The following is a 22,754-nucleotide window of genomic DNA, read 5'->3' as shown; positions in this document are numbered from 1 at the left end:
CACAGACATATAATAAAATTTAATTTACCTTTTTGTAGGAATCACAAACACAAGACGACGTTCTACAAAAATACAGTTGAGTTTATTCTTCACACGACCGGCCATGATTTCCATCCTCAAGAATTCAAAGTCTCACATTTTAGTTTCAAAGTGACGTCTCGCTCTGAGTTTTTTCACTGACTGTCTTCTCTAACTCTATCCCTAGAACTTTCTATTTTCCGTGACGTCATACACATGTTAAAACATTTGCCTTCTTTCACGTGTTCTGGACATACGTGTCCAAAACTTTTCCTATTTCTACAAAAGGAATTTTAACCTATACTCAGTAACCTATTTTTCCAATATGTTAAAAACATTATCTTATTAGCTGCATTCTTTCAATTTAAAATTTCATAACAAACTTGATAGTTAACATTCTTTCCTTGAAATATTTTATCTATATTCTAAACAAATGTTTGTTTTACATTTTTAACTTCTCACACGTAATCTATTTCTAAACCTAAATTACGAGGTTCGAATTCCGTCTATTGCTGTTTCATTTTCATTTTAACTAAACTCTCTATTTTTATACTTACATGAAAAGGGGACAGCCCTTATCATGTAACAGTAACTCGAATGCTGCATTTTGTCAGGAGTAAGAAAATGCCTTATTCGGTAGAAGACATAAAAGCTATAACTAAATCTTGTCAAGTTTGCTCTGAGATAAAACCAAGATTTGTGAAGACGTTTCCGCAAACGCTCATAAAAGCAAGCCAACCATTTGAGAGATTAAGTATGGACTTCAAGGGACCCCTACCCTCCAACATGCGTAACAAGTACATACACATACTACCTGTGGTTGACGAATACTCCCGCTCTCCCTTTGCCTACCCCTGTGCAGACCTCACTGCTGCTACAGTAAAAAACACCTATCCAGCCTGTTTTCCAGAAACCCTTCTTTTGTGCACTCTGATCGAGGAACTGCTTTCATGTCGGAGGAGCTGAAAGAATTCTTACGCTCTCGATGCATTGCCACTAGTAGAACTACTGCATTTAATCCGCAAGGCAACGAACAAGCAGAGAGATACAATGGCATTATTTTGCAGACAGTCAACCTGGCGCTATGGTCTAGTAATCTCCCTATTGTTAGCTGGGAGAAAGTCCTTGATGTAGCTCTCCACTGTATACATTCTTTACTTTCCACTGCCTCCAATTGTACACCCCATGAACGGATGTTTAACTTCCAAAGAAAATCTTCTTCCGGAGGATCCATACCAACTTGGTTAACTAAGTCTAAAACTGCTCTCCTGAAGTGACATGTGCGTGGCAGTAAATATGAGTCACTAGTAGAAACTGTTGATATTCTTGATGTAAACCCTAACTATGCTCATGTGCGGTTGAATAACGGGAGGGAAACGACAGTGTCTCTTTGCCATATTGCTCCCCTTGGTGAGAAAGAAAACAGTATGCTACTAGATCTAGAACTGGATTCTACGGAAGCCCCTACCCAGTCTAACTCTCCTATAGCCCCGATGGAGGAACCAGCTAATGCTCCTTCTCTGCTAGAGGACCCTAAAAACCAGGCAACGGAAGACCTCACGGATCCTAACTTAGAAACTTTTGCACATGCCTCTCCCCTACCGAGGCTTCTGAATGATAACCTGAGGAGTCCTTCAACAGACCAGGAGACGACTAACCTTCGACGCTCTTCTAGCATCTAACGAATACCTCGGTATTTAACTGAGAATTACCTACTGTGACCCTTTTTTCTTTTCCTTCTTTATTTTCAGTTTGAGCTGTTACACCTGAAGTTAATCAGTCTTTTGGAAACTAGAGGACCTGGACATTTCTGGGCGGCGGAGAATGTGGTGAAATAATGGAACTCTCCTGTGCTGTTGCCCCCCTTTTCCCAATATTCTACAGAGTGACTTTTTCAATAGACGGACGATGTTACCTCTGCCCATGTAATGTTTTGTGAGTTGATTAAAGCTTCCTCAAGCTCTACCAAGCCTTCCGTTCGTCTCGGGTTTTTCTCCCTCTCTCTAGAATCACTTTATCAGCATTAATCTTCTTCAAGTGTACAACATCTTTGGCTTGGAGATGTTTTTTTTAACACCTTTATAACTGTAACTGGTCTAAAATAATGTTCTGTTGGGTTTTAAGGACTATACTCCTTGATCCTTTCATGATGATACTGTCATTGACAGATACTTCATCTTTGTATGTCTAATACGACTGTATTGCTGACAGTATCTCCTTAATTGGGTCTGGCCATCCTGTTGCTATGATTTCTTGTAGTTGATCAAGTATCCAATCAGTTTTTGTTTCTTTTCATATTTAATTACAGGCACTCACTCCTGAATCTCACTAAATCGATTCAAACATCTAGTTCAATTGTATCGATGTATATCTGGTATATATTTTATTTGCACCTGGTATCACTATAACTTGATCATCATTGTAGTCTAGGAGGTGCACCTGCTAGTGGCTTCTGTAGTATCATGATGACTGGCTTATGGTCGGTTAGTATTTTAAATTTTCGTTCATATAGGTATATACATGAAATCTTATATATGGACACCAAATACAATTGCAAAAAGTTGTCTTTTTATGCATGTGTACAGCTTTTTAGTGTCTGTTAAAGGCTTTGGTGCATATGTGATGGGATTTTTGTTTTGCATTAATGCAGCTCCAAGTCCTGTCAAACTTGCATTGTCTTGTAGTACTGGTATTTCAGCTGTGTTAAAATGTGCCAGTGTAAAGTCTTGGCCGATTACTGCTTTGAGTTTTTTTTCAAAATATTCCTTGTGGTGTTCTTCCCAAACAAAGGGTGCATCCTTCTCTAACGATCCTCTTAATGTATGTGCTTTGTCAGCCATGTTTTGAATGAACGGTGATAAGTATGTGATAAGGCCTCAGAATTCTTGTAGCTCTTATAAAAATGGAGTAAGACATATTTTGTAGGTCTTTGAGCTTTTCGGGATCTGAGCTGACACCATTTTCACTATAAATCATCCTGAACAAAGATATACTTTTTGATTTAATTTCACATTTTGTTGAATTAAAAACAAAACCATTATTAGCAACTACTTGCATGAGCCTGTGTATAATCTTGTTGTTTTTTTTCATCTGTTTTGCTTTAGACAACAATAGTGTCTGCGATTCCAACCACACCATCAACTTGTTCAAGTATTTGGTCCATCTTCATTTGAAAAATTTCTTGTGATACACTCTAGCTAAATGGTATTCTCTGGAAGCAGTACTTACAATAAGGAGATTGGGATGTTGTTAGCAGTTCAGATTCAATGTCCAGGTGTACAAACCAATAACCAGCTTTATCATCCAGTTTAGAAAATAGCTTGACACTTGCAAAATGGTGTGTTTAACTACTGTAGGAGTTGCATGCTGTGGTCTTTGGAGTGTTACATTCAGATCTAAAGGTCTAAACAGATGCTCAAACTTCTATCTTTTTATGTGAGTATACTAAGCTTGAGACTCAGTGTGTTGATTTTGTCATTTTTCTGATGATATTGTTTTTGACCATTTTGTTAAGTTCTTCATTTATGCTGTCTTTTAGAGCAATTGGGGGTTTTTCTAGGTGCATAAATATGTAAATGCATGCCTTTGTTGGTCGATAGTATCACAGACTCTGGCATAAAGTCAATTTTATCAAACCGGTCTGAATCCATCTACATCAGGTCTTTGAATGCATTGATTGGTTTTACTGCAGAAGTTTGGTGTCCATCTTCTTTTTTGAGTGTGCAGTGAATGGTATTTAGTGTGAGTTGTTCTAGAAAGGGTAGTCCTAACACTTCTGGCCTTTACACATCTACAGAGTGGAACAATATAATTGTTGTATGCTGCATCAGTTTGGATGCATGACCTTTTCTAGGACTGTTTCCTCCACTATTATTGTTGATTTTTTAAATTTTTTGCTGTTTAATTTTAATGGTTTATATTGCATGACCATGGTCTTCGTTTTGGTTTGGTGGATAAATAAACTGTTGTCCGGTAGTTAGCTGTCCTACATGTGTTGAATCTGGACTGAAATGTTGGGCTGGCTTCATGGTGAAATTCATAGCTTCTACCACAATTGAAGTAGTTACTAAAGTTCTTAGAACGTTTTTGCGTTCTCATAACTTGAATAATGGTGATTCTATCCTCGTTATTGTTCAGCATGACCCTAAGTTGTTTTGAAAGTTGTATGTTAGAAGCTTCATATATTTTACTGATACAAACAGGTGATAATAAATTCGATTATTTACTGTTGTTGTTCAGAATCAGATAACGAACATCTGTGCGTGATTCGTCTACGTATGTTTTTCAAATCATCTAAAATTATTTTTATTTCTGCTTATAAGACATTAGTTTTAACCAATCGATTCTGAATTTTTCTTTTGATTCTAGCTGCTCTATAAGCCGATTAAAACAATTTCAGGAGAACGTTTTTCTTCTTTCATCAACAGCCACATATTAAACCTCTTCAGTCTCTTGTTATCGACTTGCTGTTCTGCTTTTATTTTGTCAAGAATAAAATACAGTTCCAAACGTTGTTTAAAAAGTTTAAAAGTTTTTGCCGGGTGCGTGGTTTTCCAATCCATTAAAGTAACACCGTCACGAGACATTGTAGATAAACAGTAAAACTTTTGAAAGGAAGTAGTAGTAACAATTCAAAATGGTGGTCAATTGAGCACAAAAAATAAAGGAAAAATTCCACAGGAGGAGAGTTAATAAGGATTGCATTAAATACCTTGGCAATGTTTGAATGGTCTACAAAAAACAACTTTTCTTTTTTTTTTTTTTTTGTATTTGTTGGTTTATTCAGTTTCCAGTCAAAGTGTTTTTTACCTGTTATTGCAAATGGAAGTTTTGTTTTGTTTTTACATCCCAAGCGACTACCATGTAATAATTTTGTTTTATCAAGGCGTGGTAAATTGTAACAGAGACATTGTTATATGATTTAAGATTTATTTAACACATAAAGAGACGAGAGTGTTGTTTGACCCATGTTCAAGCGCCCAAGACCCGTTTTCCTCATCCTACACCAATGAGGTTACATTTATTTTGCAGAGGAAAATAGTTATATGATGCTACCACATCGCCTGCCTAAACAAAAATGTTAATAAAATTAGTGTCCAGCCGATATATATATTAGTGATGAGACGATTCCAATATTTTTACTGATTCCGATGCAATTACCAATTCCATACAAAATCCTTGATTCAAATACACTTACCGATTCTGATTCCCATTCTTTATAAATCTCTAAATATTCAACTATAAAGTTGTTATTTTTCCCGATTACTGTAACAACACATGTTAAATGTGCTGATAGTTTTTCAAATGTAAAAAACACACTTGTGGGTGGAGATGATGTATATATTTTAGCTTTATTGGTAGTTTAAAATCAATGCAGATTTAATATTTTATTATTACTCCCTGCAGTCGAAAATTTTGTTTACAACAAAATCAAATAAAAAAAAATATAATTAAAGGAATTATTTTTGGCATCGGAAAATGCACATAATACAGATATGATTCTGATATCTCCAAGAGCTCTGATTTTGTGATTCCCGATTCTGATCCTGATTAATCGCCCCAACACTAATATATATATATATATATATATATATATATATATATATATATATATATATATATATATATATTAATGAAAACAAAGAGATGTAGTGTTTACCTGATATACGCAATGGTAAACTTCAAACTAATATAATAACAGTATTTATATATAGAAAATTTAATTCCAACCGAATTAAAAAAGCTCAATACGCAATAGAGAGTAGAGCTTATTATAAGAGAAAGAAAATTAAAATTGTATATTGAACTCTACAATTAAAATTTATTGTTCGACTGAATACTCCAAATAACAATTTACATAGTCCTTATTCCACGAAGTTTCAAAGGTGCTATTCTTGTTATTCTTCTCACCAGAGGACATAAAGAAATCAGCAAATTATATTTGTAGCAATGCTAGAATTTTCTAGTTAAGGCATTAAGTGAAACCGCAATTTATTGTAGTTATAAATTGCCAAATAAAAAAGTGAAAAAATATTGGATATGTAAAAAACTATGTATAAAATGCAGGGTTTGTTTTTATATATAGTTTTTTACATATCCAAAATTTTACTGTCAACAAACTTTAGTGATAGGCGCCTTTGTTTTTTCCCCCTTTCTGATTTCCTTTCTCTCTCTAACTTAAGTTTACATTGTTAACAAATCAAGGTCTTTTTTTTTTTCTAATTCAGTTTCTCGTTCACATTTTTTTCAATATCGATGTCTACCATTTTGATCTCGACATGCTGTCCTTTTATCCGGTTTTTCTTTTATTCCAACAGGTTTGAAAGATACTATCATGGAATACTGATGGAAACTTCCGTTTTCGGGTAGTTTCAAACTCACTGCTGACTGCTCTCTCTGTTAACTGATGGACTGACTCTCCCTGAAATAACTGATTGATTCTCACTGACTCTCTGACGAAAAACAGCTCTGCACCGCTATTTATCCCAAAAATGTGGTCAGCGGAGGTACGATCTCTCCCCTCAATCGTCCAATCAATGCGTGCCACATCCAATTATGCAGTCAATCTGACACGCCAGGCCACCTGACGCAATTTATGTTTTCCCTAATGACATGCAATGAGAGCATGTTCTGGGTTTTAGCAGGGGTCAATGGGTTAATTCTCCGGTTTTGATGATTTCCTTCATCATCAATCGAAATGACATTTAACAATAATTTAAAAATAATTATTTCATTTTCATTTGTTATATTTGATGCAGCTCTTCATAAACTCCCCCATCTAGGGATGGTGCACACTAAGTTGGAGAAAGACGTCTGGAGCTCAACAGAATATGTCAAAGAGAAAGGAGAGCAAGATTAACAAATTTGGCAAGAGCAACCCAACGTAAAGCTGACAGACCTAGCCATGCTGCAAGAAAGGCAAAGAGACGGTTGGGAAAGAGAAGCAATATGGTGAGCAAATGAAACAAAGGAGGAAATAACAAAAGCAAAACGAATAGTAAATGAAACAGATGAGGAAACAAAAAGAAGACGTAAATGAGGTGAGTTGAGAGAAGCTCAAAGACAAGAGAATGAATCAGAAACTGAATGAATATTTTGCTTTTCTAAGAGTGTGAGTGAGAGGCTACAGGAGAGAGTGCATAACTTTACCCCAGCAAATGACAGTAAAAGAGGCAGCTAGACAACGAATGACTGCTTTGAGGCAACAAGAAATAGGAAATTCAAATAGAAAAGTATTGCTTTACAACAAAAATGACTCTCTTATTACAGCTGACATAGGAAAAATGGACAAAATATATCAGCTTTGCTTAGTTGTGCTATTTAAAGGAGAGACTTCTGGTTGTTGTTCTTCTTCTGACAAGGTTGTGCTTGATAGCTTTCCACTACTGCATCAGTTGCTGCAAGATTTTTTCTCGTGCAAATGTCTCATCTCAAAAGAGTTCCTACAAAATCTACACAGTTACAACTGTTTTGCAATGACTTAATTTGGTCTCGAAAACAATAAAAACAGAAAATACAAAATTACTCCCTCTCTCTCTCTCTCTCTCTCTCTCTCTCTCTCTCTCTCTCTCTCTCTGTCTCCAATGAAGAGTTAAGTCGTTTCACTGCTTGATTTCTTATAAAATATGAGAGGGTGGCAACAGATAGTGAGAGAAAGTGTTGCTATATCTTAACAACTATCGAGCTTCAGATTTAAAAAGATTGGTACGTTGTAGCAGTTACCTTAACATACTATTTTATCCTGGATTAATGCCCTTTCTTACTGACTGATTCAACCACACACACTGACCAGTCAGCTACCAGGGTGCATTAATCCTATGTCTCCCTTAAGGGACTATTTACTCCTGTCTGGAACGATCTAGCAGCTAGCAGAGGAGCCCTGACCACCAAAAAATACAGACCTCTCTCCTTTCGCTCTCTGTCCACTGAATCCTCCCAGGCTGTGACTACCTTACTGAAGGCTTCCACTGGACAGCTTGAGGACACTTCAAATTTTCTGCTTCCAGGCGGTAGAATACCTGAGAACTTTCTGTTCTTTTTCCTTTTCTTTCGCCTCGGACACAGTCCTTCTTAATGCAAAATAAACCTTTTCATTGTTTTCTTACAAAAAAGAGTTGTTGTTTAATTATTCTGTGCCTTTTGTATTTATTTATCTTTTATTAGGGGCTTTGTGCTCTCATGCATAAAAATACCTATAACGTATATAAAGACTAGAAAATATATTGAAAAACATACATTTTCAAATGCACACATACACATATACATGTGTATGTATTTGTGTGTGCATGTGCATATATTTCCTCTTCAGCTACCTGTTAGATAGTATTACTTCTTGTTTCTCTTCGTCAGTATAGAAAAAGCGGAGGACCTTAAAGTAAGTGTCAAGCAAAAGAATGTGATTATCGTTTGTTAATAAACAGAGAGAGAGAGAGAGAGAGAGAGAGAGAGAGAGAGAGAGAGAGAGAGAGAGAGAGAGAGAGAGAGACCTTCAGAAACAATATAACAAAGCCACTGATGCTGGGTTAGTAGCAACAGCCATATGTAAATGACCGAACCAGTGTGCAATGTAACATCACAGCAGAGCTAAAAAAAACACACTCATGTTCGAAGAAACAGTGTTCGGAGGAGTGATGTTCAGAGAAGCATGTATTTGAGATATGTTTGTGATGCAGAGGATTCAAGACATGTTCGAGACATGAGAGAGTGGGAAGGATGTGTTTGAAACGAAAGAGCAGCAAAGAACATGTTTGGGGCATGAGTGTCTAGAGAAGTCGAATCTGAGATGTGTTCGAGACCATGAGTGACATCAGAGCAGAGACAAAAAGTCACACGCAGCCAGAAAATGAGAAATGAACTGTTTAAATATTTAGAAAAAAATGAGTTGTTGGAAATACCAAATATAAAGGCTTTTGTTAAAATGTCAAAGTGAGTCGAGTTATTTCCGTTCTTCTGTTCCTTGCAACAGAGTCTACAACATGTTGGGTCCATTAAAATGTAACAATACTGTTTAAAAATTGTGTACAATGTTACAGCAAGAGTGATACGCAGCCTATAATATAAGAGTGAGGGCTAACCAGACAACGTACAAGAGAGAAAGTGAAAATGATAGACAGAACATAATTTTGAGATGTGTCACATGATCAGGTTTTTGTTTTTCTTACAAAGGAGTCACCACTTATACCCAGAGGGTATTCGAGGATAAGGGTTAATGAGTGTATCGCAGTCAATGGAACAATATCGTCATAATCATTAGTAGTGGAAATTTAGTTAATTGGATTACTTAAGGGGGACGGCTCATCAAGAACTTGTTTACATTGGACTTGAAGATGACCATATTGTAGTTAGCTGACAAACAGGTAAACAGAACATTCGTGCAGTTCTTAGAAAGAAGCTTGGTTCATGGAATCCATGTTTAGGTTTAAGCACAGATAAAGAGTGGGGAAATTATTGATAGTGGTTTCAGCTGTTTTTTGTGAAAGTTTGGCAAGGGGGGACCATAAATTGGAGTTCAGATGAGCATTTGCCATGAAAATAATGATAGAGCCGAGACAAGCTCACAACGTTTCTTCTGTGAGAAAGAGATTGCAGGGAAGAGAAAGGGGCATCCCCTACTAGGCTACAAAGTCTATTTTGAACTCTGTCAAGGCAGGGAAAATGGTGGGAACTTTGTCGCTGGGAAAATGGTGGGATCCTTCTACCGCTCCAGAAGATATCTCACTAATGATGCAATTCTCTATCTATATAAAAGCCAAGTATGTCCAAGGATGGGGTACTGCTGCCACATCTGGGCAGGAGCTGCTAAAAACAGCTTATCTTGCCTTGACGTAGCGAGCCTATCTTTGTTCTATCGTTATTTCCATGGCAAGTGCTCATCTGAGCTCCATTCTCTGGTCCCCACTCGCCAATCTTTTTCAAAAAACACCCGACTAGCTGAAACCACCGTCAATAATTTCCCCCACTCCTTATCTGTGCCTAAATCAAAACGTAGATTCCATGAACAAAACTTCTTTCTTAGAACTGCACGCCTGTGGAACTCTGTTCCGCTTGCCTGTTTCCCTCCCGACTTCAACCTGGATGTCTTCAAGTCCAACAACAACAAATTCCTGATGCACCGCCCCCTTAAGTAATGACACTTTATCAATTCTCCAATACTATTACTACACTATCCAATTGATTACTGTACACACAATAACCCTTATCCCCGAGTGGCTCTTGGGCCTTGATAAGTGGTGAACTCCATGAAAAAAAAAGGAAAAAAAAAAGGATAAGCTGCTTTTAGCAGCTCCTGCCTAGATGTGGTAACAGTACTTCATCCTAGGACGTACTTGGCTCTTATACAGGCAGAGAATTGCATCGGCAGTGAGATATCTACTGGAGCAGTAGAATGATCCTACTATTTTTCCAGCGACCTTGGCAATGGATTTGATGCATGTGCTTCATTTCAGATCAGGAGTAAAGGTCAGACCAAGAAGCTTGTCAAAACATGGAACCTCCCCAAGATGAGAATCATTCATTTCAATTGATACCAGATGGGAGTCAGAGCATTGATGATGGAAAGATAGAAGCTTGGTTTTAGATGCATTAAAATTAACCAGCCACCCCTTTGCCCAGTGCACCATGTACTCAAGATCAGAGGAGAGAGAATCATAGAGAACTTGGTCATTTACAGCCTTTGAAGTGTTGCTATAGATGATAGCGTTGTCAGCATAAATGTCTACAAATGATTTTAGGATGTGATTTGGGAGATCATTGATGTAGATCAGGAAGAGAGTTGGGCTCAGATCGATAATACATTTCCAGCTATACCATAGCTGGAGATCTTGTGGAGTAGACTTTTATGCCAAATTCTATCAAAGGCCTTTGATATGTCAAAAGCAATTGCCCTAGAAATGAAGCCTCTGTCAAGAGATCCACGAAGCCTATGAGATATGACATTTAGCACATCTGCTGTAGATCTAGCAGAACGGAAACCATATTGCATGCCACTGGAGAGGGGGGTATTTTTGCTGAGCAACTCATGGCGCACAGGAGACTGATTGATCTGTACTGAGAAGGAGATGGCCAATCACCTGAATTTTTAAATACAGAACATACTGATGAAGTTTTCCAGGGTGTTGAGCAGCATTTCTCCCTAAGACAACACTTAAACAGCTTTGTAAATATGGGAGCTAGTTCTGGTTGAAGCTTTTTCAACACTATAATTGGAATGCCATCATGATCAGTTGCTTTACTGGAATCGAGGTTTTTGATTAGTTTGATAACATCATGCACATCAGTCAACGATAAGTGTTAGATGAAATAAATTCTGACCCAGAAAATAGCAATTATTCCATCTTTTTCAAAAACCTGGCTAGTTACAAAGCTGCCGAAAATAAACCAAAGATCTATTTTCTATTCTCTTTTAAGTTTTAGAAAAAAACTATTGTGTGATTACGTGTCATAGAGAAATGAGTAAAAATTCACAAATTTACGCGCACACACACACACACCCCGACACACACACCCCGACACACACACCCCGACACACACACACGCGCGCGCGCGCGCGCGCACACACACACACACACACTCGATCCGCCATTTTCTAATTTGAAAGAAATGAAAGTTAACTTAAAACAAAAGAGATAAGTCAGTTTGTGTGTGATACAGAATGAATTTTCATAATTTGGGGAATTTTACTAATTTCGACATGATGCATGATTACATAATAGTGTTTTACCTAAAATGCATTTTTTTTATTGATCTGTAATGGTAATGCACAAACACCTCCAACAAAAATACTGCCTTGTGTAGAAACAGAGTTAAAGTGAAACAAAATGAAAGTTTGTAAATAAATTATTTTTATAATTCAATACAAGACTTTACTTGGTTCCATTCATTTTTCCAATCCAGGTTATCGCCTGCCTGATGTTGCTATTTTCTGTTTTTACAAAAGTTTTCTTCAACTCAATTTTTGCTAATTGTTTTCAAAAATTATTTTCATTAATAAATAATTTTCTACCTTATCATTTTTCATAATTTTTTAATATGTTCATTATTGTGACGTGAAAATTAAGTATATATCATTGGTTTTGTTTAAAATTCAATTTTTTCAAATTTTGCTATTATAATTCTTATATTGTGAAATATAAGATCTGCATCAAGCCTATAATGATATGTAAATAAAACACTGATTGTATCAGCAGGAGAAAGACACCCAAACACCAGGAGTAGTCACTGATATGACAACGTCTATATGTAAGTGACAATGGCACTGACCTGTGCTTTACTACGATGTTCAGTTGACTGTTAACGATGCATTAAGTTGTCAGAAACTATGCTTTTTATACCCATCCTTCCATTATGATACACAGTTCATTAAAGCAAAGAATTATCGGCAAAACACATTGCCCAAAGAAATAGCTACTAAGACACGGTATGACTTGTATGTATTATGCTTTCTCTTTCTAACAGTAACAGCAGCTAGCCTGAACATCTTTGCCCTTTCCTTCTCATAGCAGCAGAAGCCATTCACTCGCCATTGGCAACAACAAATCTTAATGACAAGGACTTTGTTATTTTCTTCTTCTCAGAAACTTGTGCAAGCCTGTTCTAGTCTCACACAAAACACGTGTTCACATCTCAAGCCACTTTTCTTGTTATACACATATGCACACACAAACATATGGGCACACGTACACACATGTAGATATATTCACGTTCACGTACATACACTCCCATTCACGTGCATACACACACATGCTAACGTACACACATGTACGCACACATACGTTCACACATATGTACACATGGACAACGTCACTTCCCTTGCGCAAAAGACCACCGGAAACAACTACAAAAGCAAGAGACCTGAGCTGTTTCCCTCTTTTCGATTCGGCTCCCGACCTGGGCAGTCGACGGACCAATCGCTCCCTTTCGGGACGCGCGCCTCATGTCCCCTGTTACTATGTGTGGGGCAAGAACCAACAGACAGTATGTACTCCTTATACGCTTTCTCTCTCCATGGCCTGGATTGACTTTCTCTCTCTCTCTCTCTCTCTCTCTCTCTCTCTCTCTCTCTCTCTCTCTCTCTCTGCAACAATAGACTTTCCCTCTTACCAGCTAACAGTGAGAGACACGCGCCAAACTGGATTGACTTTCTCACTCTCTTTCTCTCTACAACAATAGACTTTCCTTCTCACCAGTTAACAGCGAGAGATGCACGCTAAATTAAACACGTGTTGTACCCTTTTCTTTCATTTGTTTCTTCATGAAATAAATTCTAGTTCGTTTATTTCAATAAATGCGTTGTTCGTTCCTTTCTCGATTCAATTCATTTTTCCTATTTTGTACGACTGGAGGATATATATAATATATCCACCAGTCCATTACAAACTTCTTATCAACAAGAGACAATTTTAATTATTTTAACTTTAAGAAATCTTAATGACAAGGACTTTGTTATTTTCTTCTTGGAAACTTCTTTTCAACAAAGGACATTTTCATCCATTTCATTTCTTTAATAAATATTTAACTTAATACTCTGTCTGTCTTTCTAGCTACCAAACGCTAAAATTGCTATTGTGATCAACGTTATCAGGTATTGAAATACAATATTTTATAGCACCAATATAACATTATGAAGAAGCACCAACCATTTTTATCACCTATATATTTTTTTAATCGCATTATGCTGTCTGACGTCAATCTGATTTATGCAGTTACAATTTATCTTTATGATTATTGTTCCCACTTCATTTCCAGTTGTCTCTCCACATGTAAAATTTATTTATTTATTTTCTAGATAATAAAGTTATTATTTAGAAAAGCCTTTCTTAACACGGGGAGGAAAGCTTTCTTTGCCGATTCTATACTTTAACTTAATAATTTAATAAACAAAAGCTACTGCAAAATATAAAAAAAGAAAAAATATTCAAAACAAAAATAGAATGCAACCTAAATAAACAAACAAAACTACAGAAAAATCTTTTTGGTTTATTTACCCATCACGGAATAGAAATATCATATTCTAAAAATCACTTAAATCTTCAAGTAGTTTTACTTTTAGAAAGAAAATCATTTTAAACAATTTAAAACGATTAATGTGAAATCGGTAGTATTACAAGGTGTATCTCACAAGTTTGGATAATTGTAAACTTATCTACCCTACTTTTTTTTGTTGTTTTTTTTTCAAGATTGCGCCGCAAGACAGTCTTTTTATTTCCTCATAAAATATGATTTTCCTAGCTAAAAATAAAGCTACTTGATCAGTTTATGTGATTTTTGGAATATGACATCTTCGTTCCGTGATGAGTCTGTACATCATAAAGATTTTTCTGTATTTTTTTAAATTATTATTATTTAACAAAAAATGCAAAAACTATGGTTGAATTTTAAACAAAAACCAAGAAAAGTCTTAGGGAAAGAAACATTGATTAATTCAGTTTTTAACTATTGCTATGTTATGTAAGAACGTATGACTCGACTTTTTTTTTCAGAGGGTCACGTTGTCGCAAGTCACCGGATGATTTCTTATGCGTGATGAAAACTTGAATCTAGTCGGCGTGTGTAAACGACTATGTTGCCGATAAACCACCTTTAAGGAACGATTCAGTTCGATCACCGCATCTCTAATAGTTAGGGGGTTCACCTAAACTAAAAACTGTCTATCTTTGAAATATTCTCCTTTGAACTTTTGGCCCCGAAAGTCCAAAAAGGTAAACAAAAATATCATGTGACCATGAGTACACCCAAGATGGCTGCCCCTAATCGGTTTCTCTTTCTACTGAATCCATCCGAAAACATCCGGGACGATCGTAGGAGCCTGGATACCCGATAGGACGTGGATTTTTTTTTTTTTTTTAATAATCTGAAACGGAAAAAAAAAGTAGCCACTGGAGACGGAGGGTAATAATGATGAAGAGTTCTAGCCAACAAGCTGCCTCTTTGCAGCAATTTCCATTCGGAAACGAACAAGGGGAGAGTGTCCGTCTCCTGTTCAGGTTTTTCTGTAACAACCTCTATGTGGGTCAGTTCGAGTTGGTCAGGGCCTGCGTGGCGCAACTCGCTGCCCAGGGTCCACAATTCGGCGTCGACATCGGGCAGATCCTCAAGCAGATCGTGGAGTATCCTTACGAAAGAAGGTAGGTATTCACCCTAAATAACAGCGAACAAGGAATGGTAAGGTTCTTATTTAGAATTTAACCTAATTATATAAAAAAAAAAAAAACACACACACACACACACACACACACACCAAAAAACATATCTTTAAGATGTACGTACTCGTCACGGAATGAGGATATCATATTCCAAAAATTACATAAATTAAGTAGTTTTTTTTTTTAAACTAGGAAAATAAAATTTTATGAGTAAGCAAAAAGGGACTGCCTCGCATCGTCATTTTGAAAAATAAACAAGAGCAGATAAGTCTACAATAATTTGAACTTGCGAAATTAACCTTGTAATGCTACTGATTTCACATTAATCGCTTGAAAATGGTATTATTTATAAATTTATGGAATATGACATTTTCGTTCCGTGACGGGTACATTATAAAGATTTTTCTCTAGTTGTTTCTTTTTTTTTTTTTTTTATTAGTTTAAAATTTGAATAAGAAACCAATGGTAATTTCCAAGTGTCGTGCGTGTATTCTTTCAACGTCCCAAATTCCCACTTCTAATAGAAGTTATAAGCATGTTAAGTTACCGTAATAAGTTATTGGTTGTGAGTAAAGTAATAAGACGGTAGACATGTTTATTGACAGGAAGTAAAGGTGCTCGATTCATTATTACTTATAATAATTGTGGAATCTAAAATACTTCTAATTTCCGTGTTTGTGAACCGACCGTGGTGCTATTATATTTCGATAGGATTTTTAAGTAATATTCGATTTTTATGTATCCTTTGTTTATTAAATTGTTAGGTGAAAGTACAAAATACTTACAAAATACCCACCCCATGTTAAAAATGGGTTTCTAAATAATGTTATTTCAGCACGGTACCTTCTCTGCATAGATAACTTATTTTGTAGAACTTCTACAAAATTTGAACCGATATCTTTTTACTCTAACATCTTAACTTTTAGGTTTAGTTTTAACAAAAGTCCGTTTGGATTGGTTCAAATTCTGTAGAAGCATTTCATTATTATGGGAGATAAATTCTGTGCAGATTTTGATGGAAATGGCTTAATTACCACACATATATTTTCATAACTTACTACCTAGCTCTACACACGTTCTGCTTCATGTTGAATGCCATGTAAAAGTCCCTTCTGATTGTGTTTTTACCACTTAAAAAATATTGTTATTCTGAAAAATAATCCACGTTAGTTTGCTTATTTTAAAACTTGTAAACTTTAACCAGAAAAGATTTTTCAAGGCAATCGGCATGAAGCAGCAGAACGGTCCGCACAAAACAAAAGTAAATTCTTTGTAAACAATCACAAAGTGAACTTAACAAAGCCTACTAAAACGTACGAATATAACCACGTTACATTCATTGGGTGAGTTTCTACCAGTATTATGTTTAATTTTCGATTTTTGAGCGAGTATCGAGATTCTTCCGATGACTATATCTAACGTAGGCCTATTTTTCTTTTTCTAACTTAAGACTCCGCACTAGTGCACTTGCACTACTTGCACTTCAAACTAAACAAACGCTTTAAAATAAGTTAAAACAAAAACCGGAACTTTTAACTCTTTTGTCTCCCAATTTTTCGTCTGCTAACATTTTAATCACGTGATTACGGTGTAGCGTCAATAAAATAAACCAGTTAGTCAAGTGCCATTTGTTATGGATTTAGCTGAATGCGATATTAAAAATCACTTTATTGGTACTTATGCATTTATGTTACTAGGCTGGCGTGTGTTTTGTAACTATTCTGTACTTTCACCTAACAAATTCATAAATAAAAAAGATATCGTAAAACTTGAATATATATATATATATATATATATATATATATATATATATATATATATATATTGGAGCGGGGAGGGATTGATTTAGCGAGGTAAAGGACCGTTTGAATAAATTCATGATTTAAATTTGTAATTATAAAAAAAAGAAATTATTTGCAGTTGTGTGCACTTATGTTACCGAACTAGCGGGTGCATGTAACTATTCTGTACTTTCACCTAACAATTTAATAAACAAAACAGATATTGTAAAACTTGAATTTAACTTGAAAATACTATTTTAAAAAAGAGAGCATGGTAACATAAGTGCATGTGGCGACAACAGTACGTTCGCACAGAGACCGACACCGTCAACATTTTATTGCAAATTGCAGAATTTTATAATGTAAATTAACTAAATACGTGTTCCTTTTTGTTGTTTGTTTTTGCTGATAAATTGTTCGTTGGAAAATAATTTTACTGCTTCTTCTTTCTTTGAATTGAGTGCATTCGAATTTAAAATGTTTTCTCTGGAAAAATTTAACTCGCTTCCTTTTGGTTTGTCTTATTTAAGAAGTAAACAAACGAACAAAAGTGTAAAAAAAAAAATACAATAAATAAATGTTAATAAAAGTTTCTTTTCTACCTACATGGCTCATTATTTTTTACTTATTTTTTTTAGAAATAATTACAAAACACTTTAAATTTAAATCAATTTATTCAAACGGTCCTTTGGAAAAGAAATGTAAAATAAAGTTGTGCTTATGCACTTATGTTACCGTGCTATTTTTTAAATAGTATTTTCAAGTGAAATTCAAGTTTTACAATATTTATTGTTTATTAAATTGATAGGCGAAAGTACAGAATAGTTACAATACACCCGCTAGTTCGGTAACATAAGTGCACGCAACTGAAAATAAAATCTTTTCTTTTCATAATTACAAATTTAAATCACGAATTTATTCAAACCGTCTTTTATTTCGCTAATTCAATCCCACCCCCATCCAAAAAATATATATAATAAAATGATTATATATATATATATATTGTGTGTGTATTTTACGATATCTTTTTTGTTTATGAATTTGTTAGATGAAAATACAGAATAGTTACAAAACAAACGCCAGCCTGGTAACATAAATGCATAACTGCATATAAAGTGATTTTAAATATCGTTTTCAGCTAAATCCATAACAAGCGGCGCGGCCCTTGAATAAATTGTTTATTTTATTGACGCTACACCGTAATCACGTGATTAAAATTTTAACAGACGAAAAATTGGGAGACAAAAGAGTCAAGAGTTCCCAAAAACTTATCTAAGTTGGTAGAAGAGTAATTTACCTTTGGTAACATTTTGGACCACCTTTTCGTTTTGTTATCTATACTAAAGAATACCTAAAAGTCGTTTATGTTTACGATGACTTGTAAGAAATTTCTTTCCCACGCGCCCAATTTCCTCCCTGCAGATAGCAAATGAAATTCCACAAATAAAGCCATACCTTTAAAACTCAAATTTTATTCACAATGTATCAGAAATGAAAGTTCTTTGGTCGCGGTAAGTCCTTTGCAAAGAGAGTGGCTAAATTTGCTATCCATACGCATGGAGCCTTTAGTTTGATTCCTCTGTGGAAATGTTAGTTCGGGTTTCCTTTTAGAAGGATCCATGTTGTACATGATGAACATGGTGTGAATGTTGGCACCCAATACGGCATATTTTGGGACCTCGTGGTCTCTGGAAGAAATAGGAATAAATTCCTATAATCAAATATATCATGCCGAATACAGTAGAATATCCTCATTGGGTAGAACAAATTCAGCAATTATGTTGTCTCTGTATTTAGAGAAATGTCCTTCGTTCACCCACTGTTTGGTGTCCATGAAGGTAAAATCCTGGCACTCTAGAGCGCCGCTGTTGTGAGTCTACTGGTTCCCGTGTTCATTCTCAGACTGAAAAAATAATACATGAATACAGATTGACGCCAAGACAAGATTTGGCGCATTCAAATTAAACCAATGACAGACTGGCTTACAAAGCATGTAGGCAGCCAAAAATAATATGGCGGTTGTATGTGAAAAATTTCTCACACACTGCCAAGGAGGAGAGGAAAAAGTAATGGATAATCATTACTTTTTTCCTAATACAAATCAATTAATAAACGGTCAGATAAACGACAAATAACAAGTTAATCCAATAAACATATGTCTTAACGTAGACAATTTTATAATTTCAATATATTTAGTTCAGGTAAATTTATTAACTTAATATGGTTATTGTTGACAATTTTAATTGAGATTCAAAATTATAACTTTAATTCAATAAATTTTCTTAATATTACACTGCCAAGGAGGAGAGGAAAAAGTAATGGATGATCATTACTTTTTCACAATACAAGTTAATTACAACTTTAATTCAATAAATTTTTTAATATTAATATATGTGTGCCATTGTGCGTTGTCAATCTTCAGTATAAACTTCAACTTTTCATACATCCAAACATTAGCTAATTTCCACTATATGGACCGATCTGAGGAGCCTCATCCTTACAATTAGAACAAAACCACTCCCCTAAGGTATCTTGATGATTAACTCCTACGCAGCTGAAATGGTACCAGCTGTCACAAGAATCGCAGCACACCATTGGCGATGTTCCATCATTAGGAACAGAACAGGTTGGACAGAAAAAGGGACCTCCTTTTCCTATAAATTCAGTTGATGCAATATCCTCATTACCCTTAATTTCCAAGGGCACAAGGATTTTTAAGGAATGGACCTGTTTGCACCCATCCTTAAGAACAACGCGGAACAAACATTATTGTTGTTTCCTGTAATTAATTTGATTATTTTACCAAGATTCCAGAATTGTCTGGTTTTGTTGGGAGTCTCAATAAGTACTATCTCTCCAACAGATAACTTGGGGGCACAATTGCTCCTAATTTTGGCATCAACTTCTCTTAATAACAAGAGGTAATCATTATGCCCGATACGATTAAATTTTTCAACAAATTTATTCCTCATTTCGAGAGAATGTAATAAGCCAGTCCTATTTGGGGAGGGGGGGGGGGGTCAGGACATAATTCAGCATCATAATTATTAAGAAGCAAATGAGGTTGATATCCTGTTTGAAGAAAATGATTCGGAGTTAAGATACTAAAATATTTGTCAGCAGAAACAATATAAGTTAGGGGTCTGTCATTTATTGCGTTTTGCACATGAGAAAGTGCAGTCAAAAATTCAAATTAATCCAACTTTCTTCTGCCCAACAGTTTCTTCAAACATTGTTTGACAGTTTTAATAAGTCTCTCCCAGGCTCCCCCCTGCCAGGGAGAGTAAAGGGGAATTGTTCAATAGACGATGTGTATGGATTTAAATTGTTCCTTCAACTCGTCTGATTCGAGCATGTTCAATATTCCGGATGCAACAACGGATTTCGCGTTATCGGAATATACATGCGTGGAGATACCAAATAAATTGGTAAACCTCACAAAGGCCAGCATAAAAGAGTGGGTGCTCATATCCGCCAATAATTCCAAGTGAATTGCACCCAAGCTCATGCATGTAAAGAGTAATATGTACATTTTAACTTCTACCACTCCAACTTAAATAGAAAATTGACCGGTGCAAATAGCAATAATTTGGCCCTATTAAAATTGTCAGCACTATGGTGACGTAACAAATCATAAAATTTCAACACTTTTTCTAAGACGCTGATTGCCTTAGATAAGCTGCAATACCTTGTAATATCCAACAGGAAGGTATTTTCAGAAGGATGTGTCTCCTGAGAGTACAAACATGATACAATTTTTTTATTAGTTTCGTTTAGACAAGGCAAGGGTGAGATTGGCCAAACAATGGCATCCATATTGAGCCATTCCAGGCCATACATCCAGAAATTGAATAACTGGGAAAATTTAGAAGTATTGATACATCTAGTTAAAAGATCTGCCGGATTTTCCGACGAAGATTTTAATTTCGGTAGAATGCCAAATTTAATATTAATATCTTTTCAATGAATATATTTTTCTTGGATCCTTTACCATTGAGGATCCACGAGAGGGCAACTTGGGAATCAGACATCACGAAAAAATTATCAATATTAAGGGGCCCCAGAGCACCTAAAACTTGAGTGGCTACCTTAAGAGCTAAAAACATATAGTTCCAAAGTGGGAAGTGACTTACCCTTAATTGGGGCCACTCTGGCCTTTGCGAACAACAGAGAACAATTAGTTTCGATTCACTCCCTGTTTTACATACAGGGTGAATCTGTATGCATTTTCCGACACATCACAGAAACAGATAAATTCGACAGACTGATTTTCCGACAATACACGCCTGGGAAATTCAAACTTCCCCAAGTCGTTTAAATCCTTGGCATGGGTTTGCCACAGCTTATTGAGTTCTTCAGGTATCCGCTCATCCCACAACAACTTGCTTTTCCAGATTGAACTGACAATGATCTTCCCCTGTATCGTGATGGGGAGTAGCATAGACAAAGGATCATACACTCCTGATATTTGCGAAAGAATCCCTTGTTTGGTATTAACTTCGGGTCCACTAAAGTGGGAGAAAAATAATCATATAAGTAACACAATACCTTCTCAAAGGCTGGGAAGGGAGAAGAAATAGTTTCATCCTCCAACATTTTTTCTTTTATCTTAGAACAGTTGGAATTGCAGGATCGTACATTGAAGCGTGCCTCTGACAGTCTGCTATAAACATTATTATAAATAGCGAGTAGGGACTCTCCGTCACAACTGGTGGTGACAAGATTATATAATAAAAATTGTTGGAAATAGCATGCGGTGCTGCATCTTTTGCATATTTTTCCGCATAGAATTTCAAAATGAAGTTCAGAATGAAAGGGCTAGCATTGAATCCAAATAGAATTGTTTTGTACCTGTAAGTACATAATTTGTCACCTTTTTTAAGGAAAAAACGAAATCTGTTTTTATCGTCTTCCGACTTAAGATGAATTTGTAAAAAGGCCTTTCTTATATCACCAAGAAGGACATATTTATCTTTCCTTAATCCCAGCAATAAATCCAATAAATTAGTAGATAAGTTCATGCCCATGTAGACAGTGTCATTAATTGACATCCACTCTCAACGTTTTAGGGAGCAGTTGAATACGGGACAAATTTTTGTTGTCACTCCAGTTCCCTCCTTAATAAAGAGTCTATGTCGAACCCAAATATAATCTTCATACTTCCCAAGCGGGACAAAAAACTGCTCCACTATTCTACATTCCTCATAATCCTCAAAAACTTGGAGGTACTCATTATACATTCCCTTCCTTTCTAAGGACTCTGCCACTCTGTCCATTACCTTTAAGGAAGTCACAAAGTTACTGTTTACTAGTGGGATCCTGTCATGATACCACGGTAAGTCTACGTGATATTTTCCCTCCTCCCATACGATAGAGTTTTTGAACTCTTCTATTTTTTATTGCCCACAGCCGACAGCCTAGCATCTTTAATACCTAATGAATCAAGACTGAGCAACGTCTCAACCCCACGCTTGACCACGGACTCAAAAAAAGAAAGGCTTCAAATCGTCCTCATAAGAGAGTGTCGGATTTAGTACAGACTCAGTCAAATAACTGTTGAATTGACGATTCTACCTCATTCAAATCTTTTTTAAAAAAATGTCGGCTCTTGCCAAACGGAATTATGAATTTTCCATGTCGCGATGCATTTCCATTAAGACACTCAACTAGCTTGAGATCATTTAACTTGCTCAGAAGGTCCAATCCAATAATCCCCATAAGGTGGGTTCCGTTCAAATTCTTATATCTGGGACATAGCCAGAAACCTTCCTGAGATAAGTTATCGACAACTTTATCGAAGTTATCCCCTTCGAAT

General features: G+C 35.8%; 2 protein-coding genes across 2 annotated transcripts in view; both read left to right on the top strand.

Annotated features, from left to right (window-relative positions):
* Nucleotides 1-968: 968 nt before the first annotated feature.
* On the top strand, nt 969-1,295 carry LOC145260266 (uncharacterized). Its single transcript, XM_080118093.1, has one exon. It carries the CDS (start codon nt 969-971, stop codon nt 1,293-1,295), a length of 327 nt encoding a protein of 108 aa, XP_079974219.1.
* A 13,180-nt stretch (nt 1,296-14,475) lies between these two features.
* The window catches only part of LOC145260697 (uncharacterized), a 203,283-nt gene continuing 195,004 nt past the window's right edge, over nt 14,476-22,754 (top strand). The window contains exon 1 of the mRNA XM_080119097.1: nt 14,476-15,140. Coding sequence (XP_079975223.1) covers nt 14,911-15,140 — 230 coding nt within the window. The 5' untranslated portion in view covers nt 14,476-14,910. The remainder of the gene's footprint in view (nt 15,141-22,754) is intronic.

This window comes from Euprymna scolopes, chromosome 36 (genome assembly GCF_053919585.1).
Source record: "Euprymna scolopes isolate OS-2025 chromosome 36, ASM5391958v1, whole genome shotgun sequence".
Taxonomy (NCBI): Eukaryota; Metazoa; Mollusca; class Cephalopoda; order Sepiida; family Sepiolidae; genus Euprymna; species Euprymna scolopes.
The sequence above is the reverse complement of the archived record's forward strand: the minus strand, read 5'-3'. Positions and strand labels throughout refer to the sequence as shown.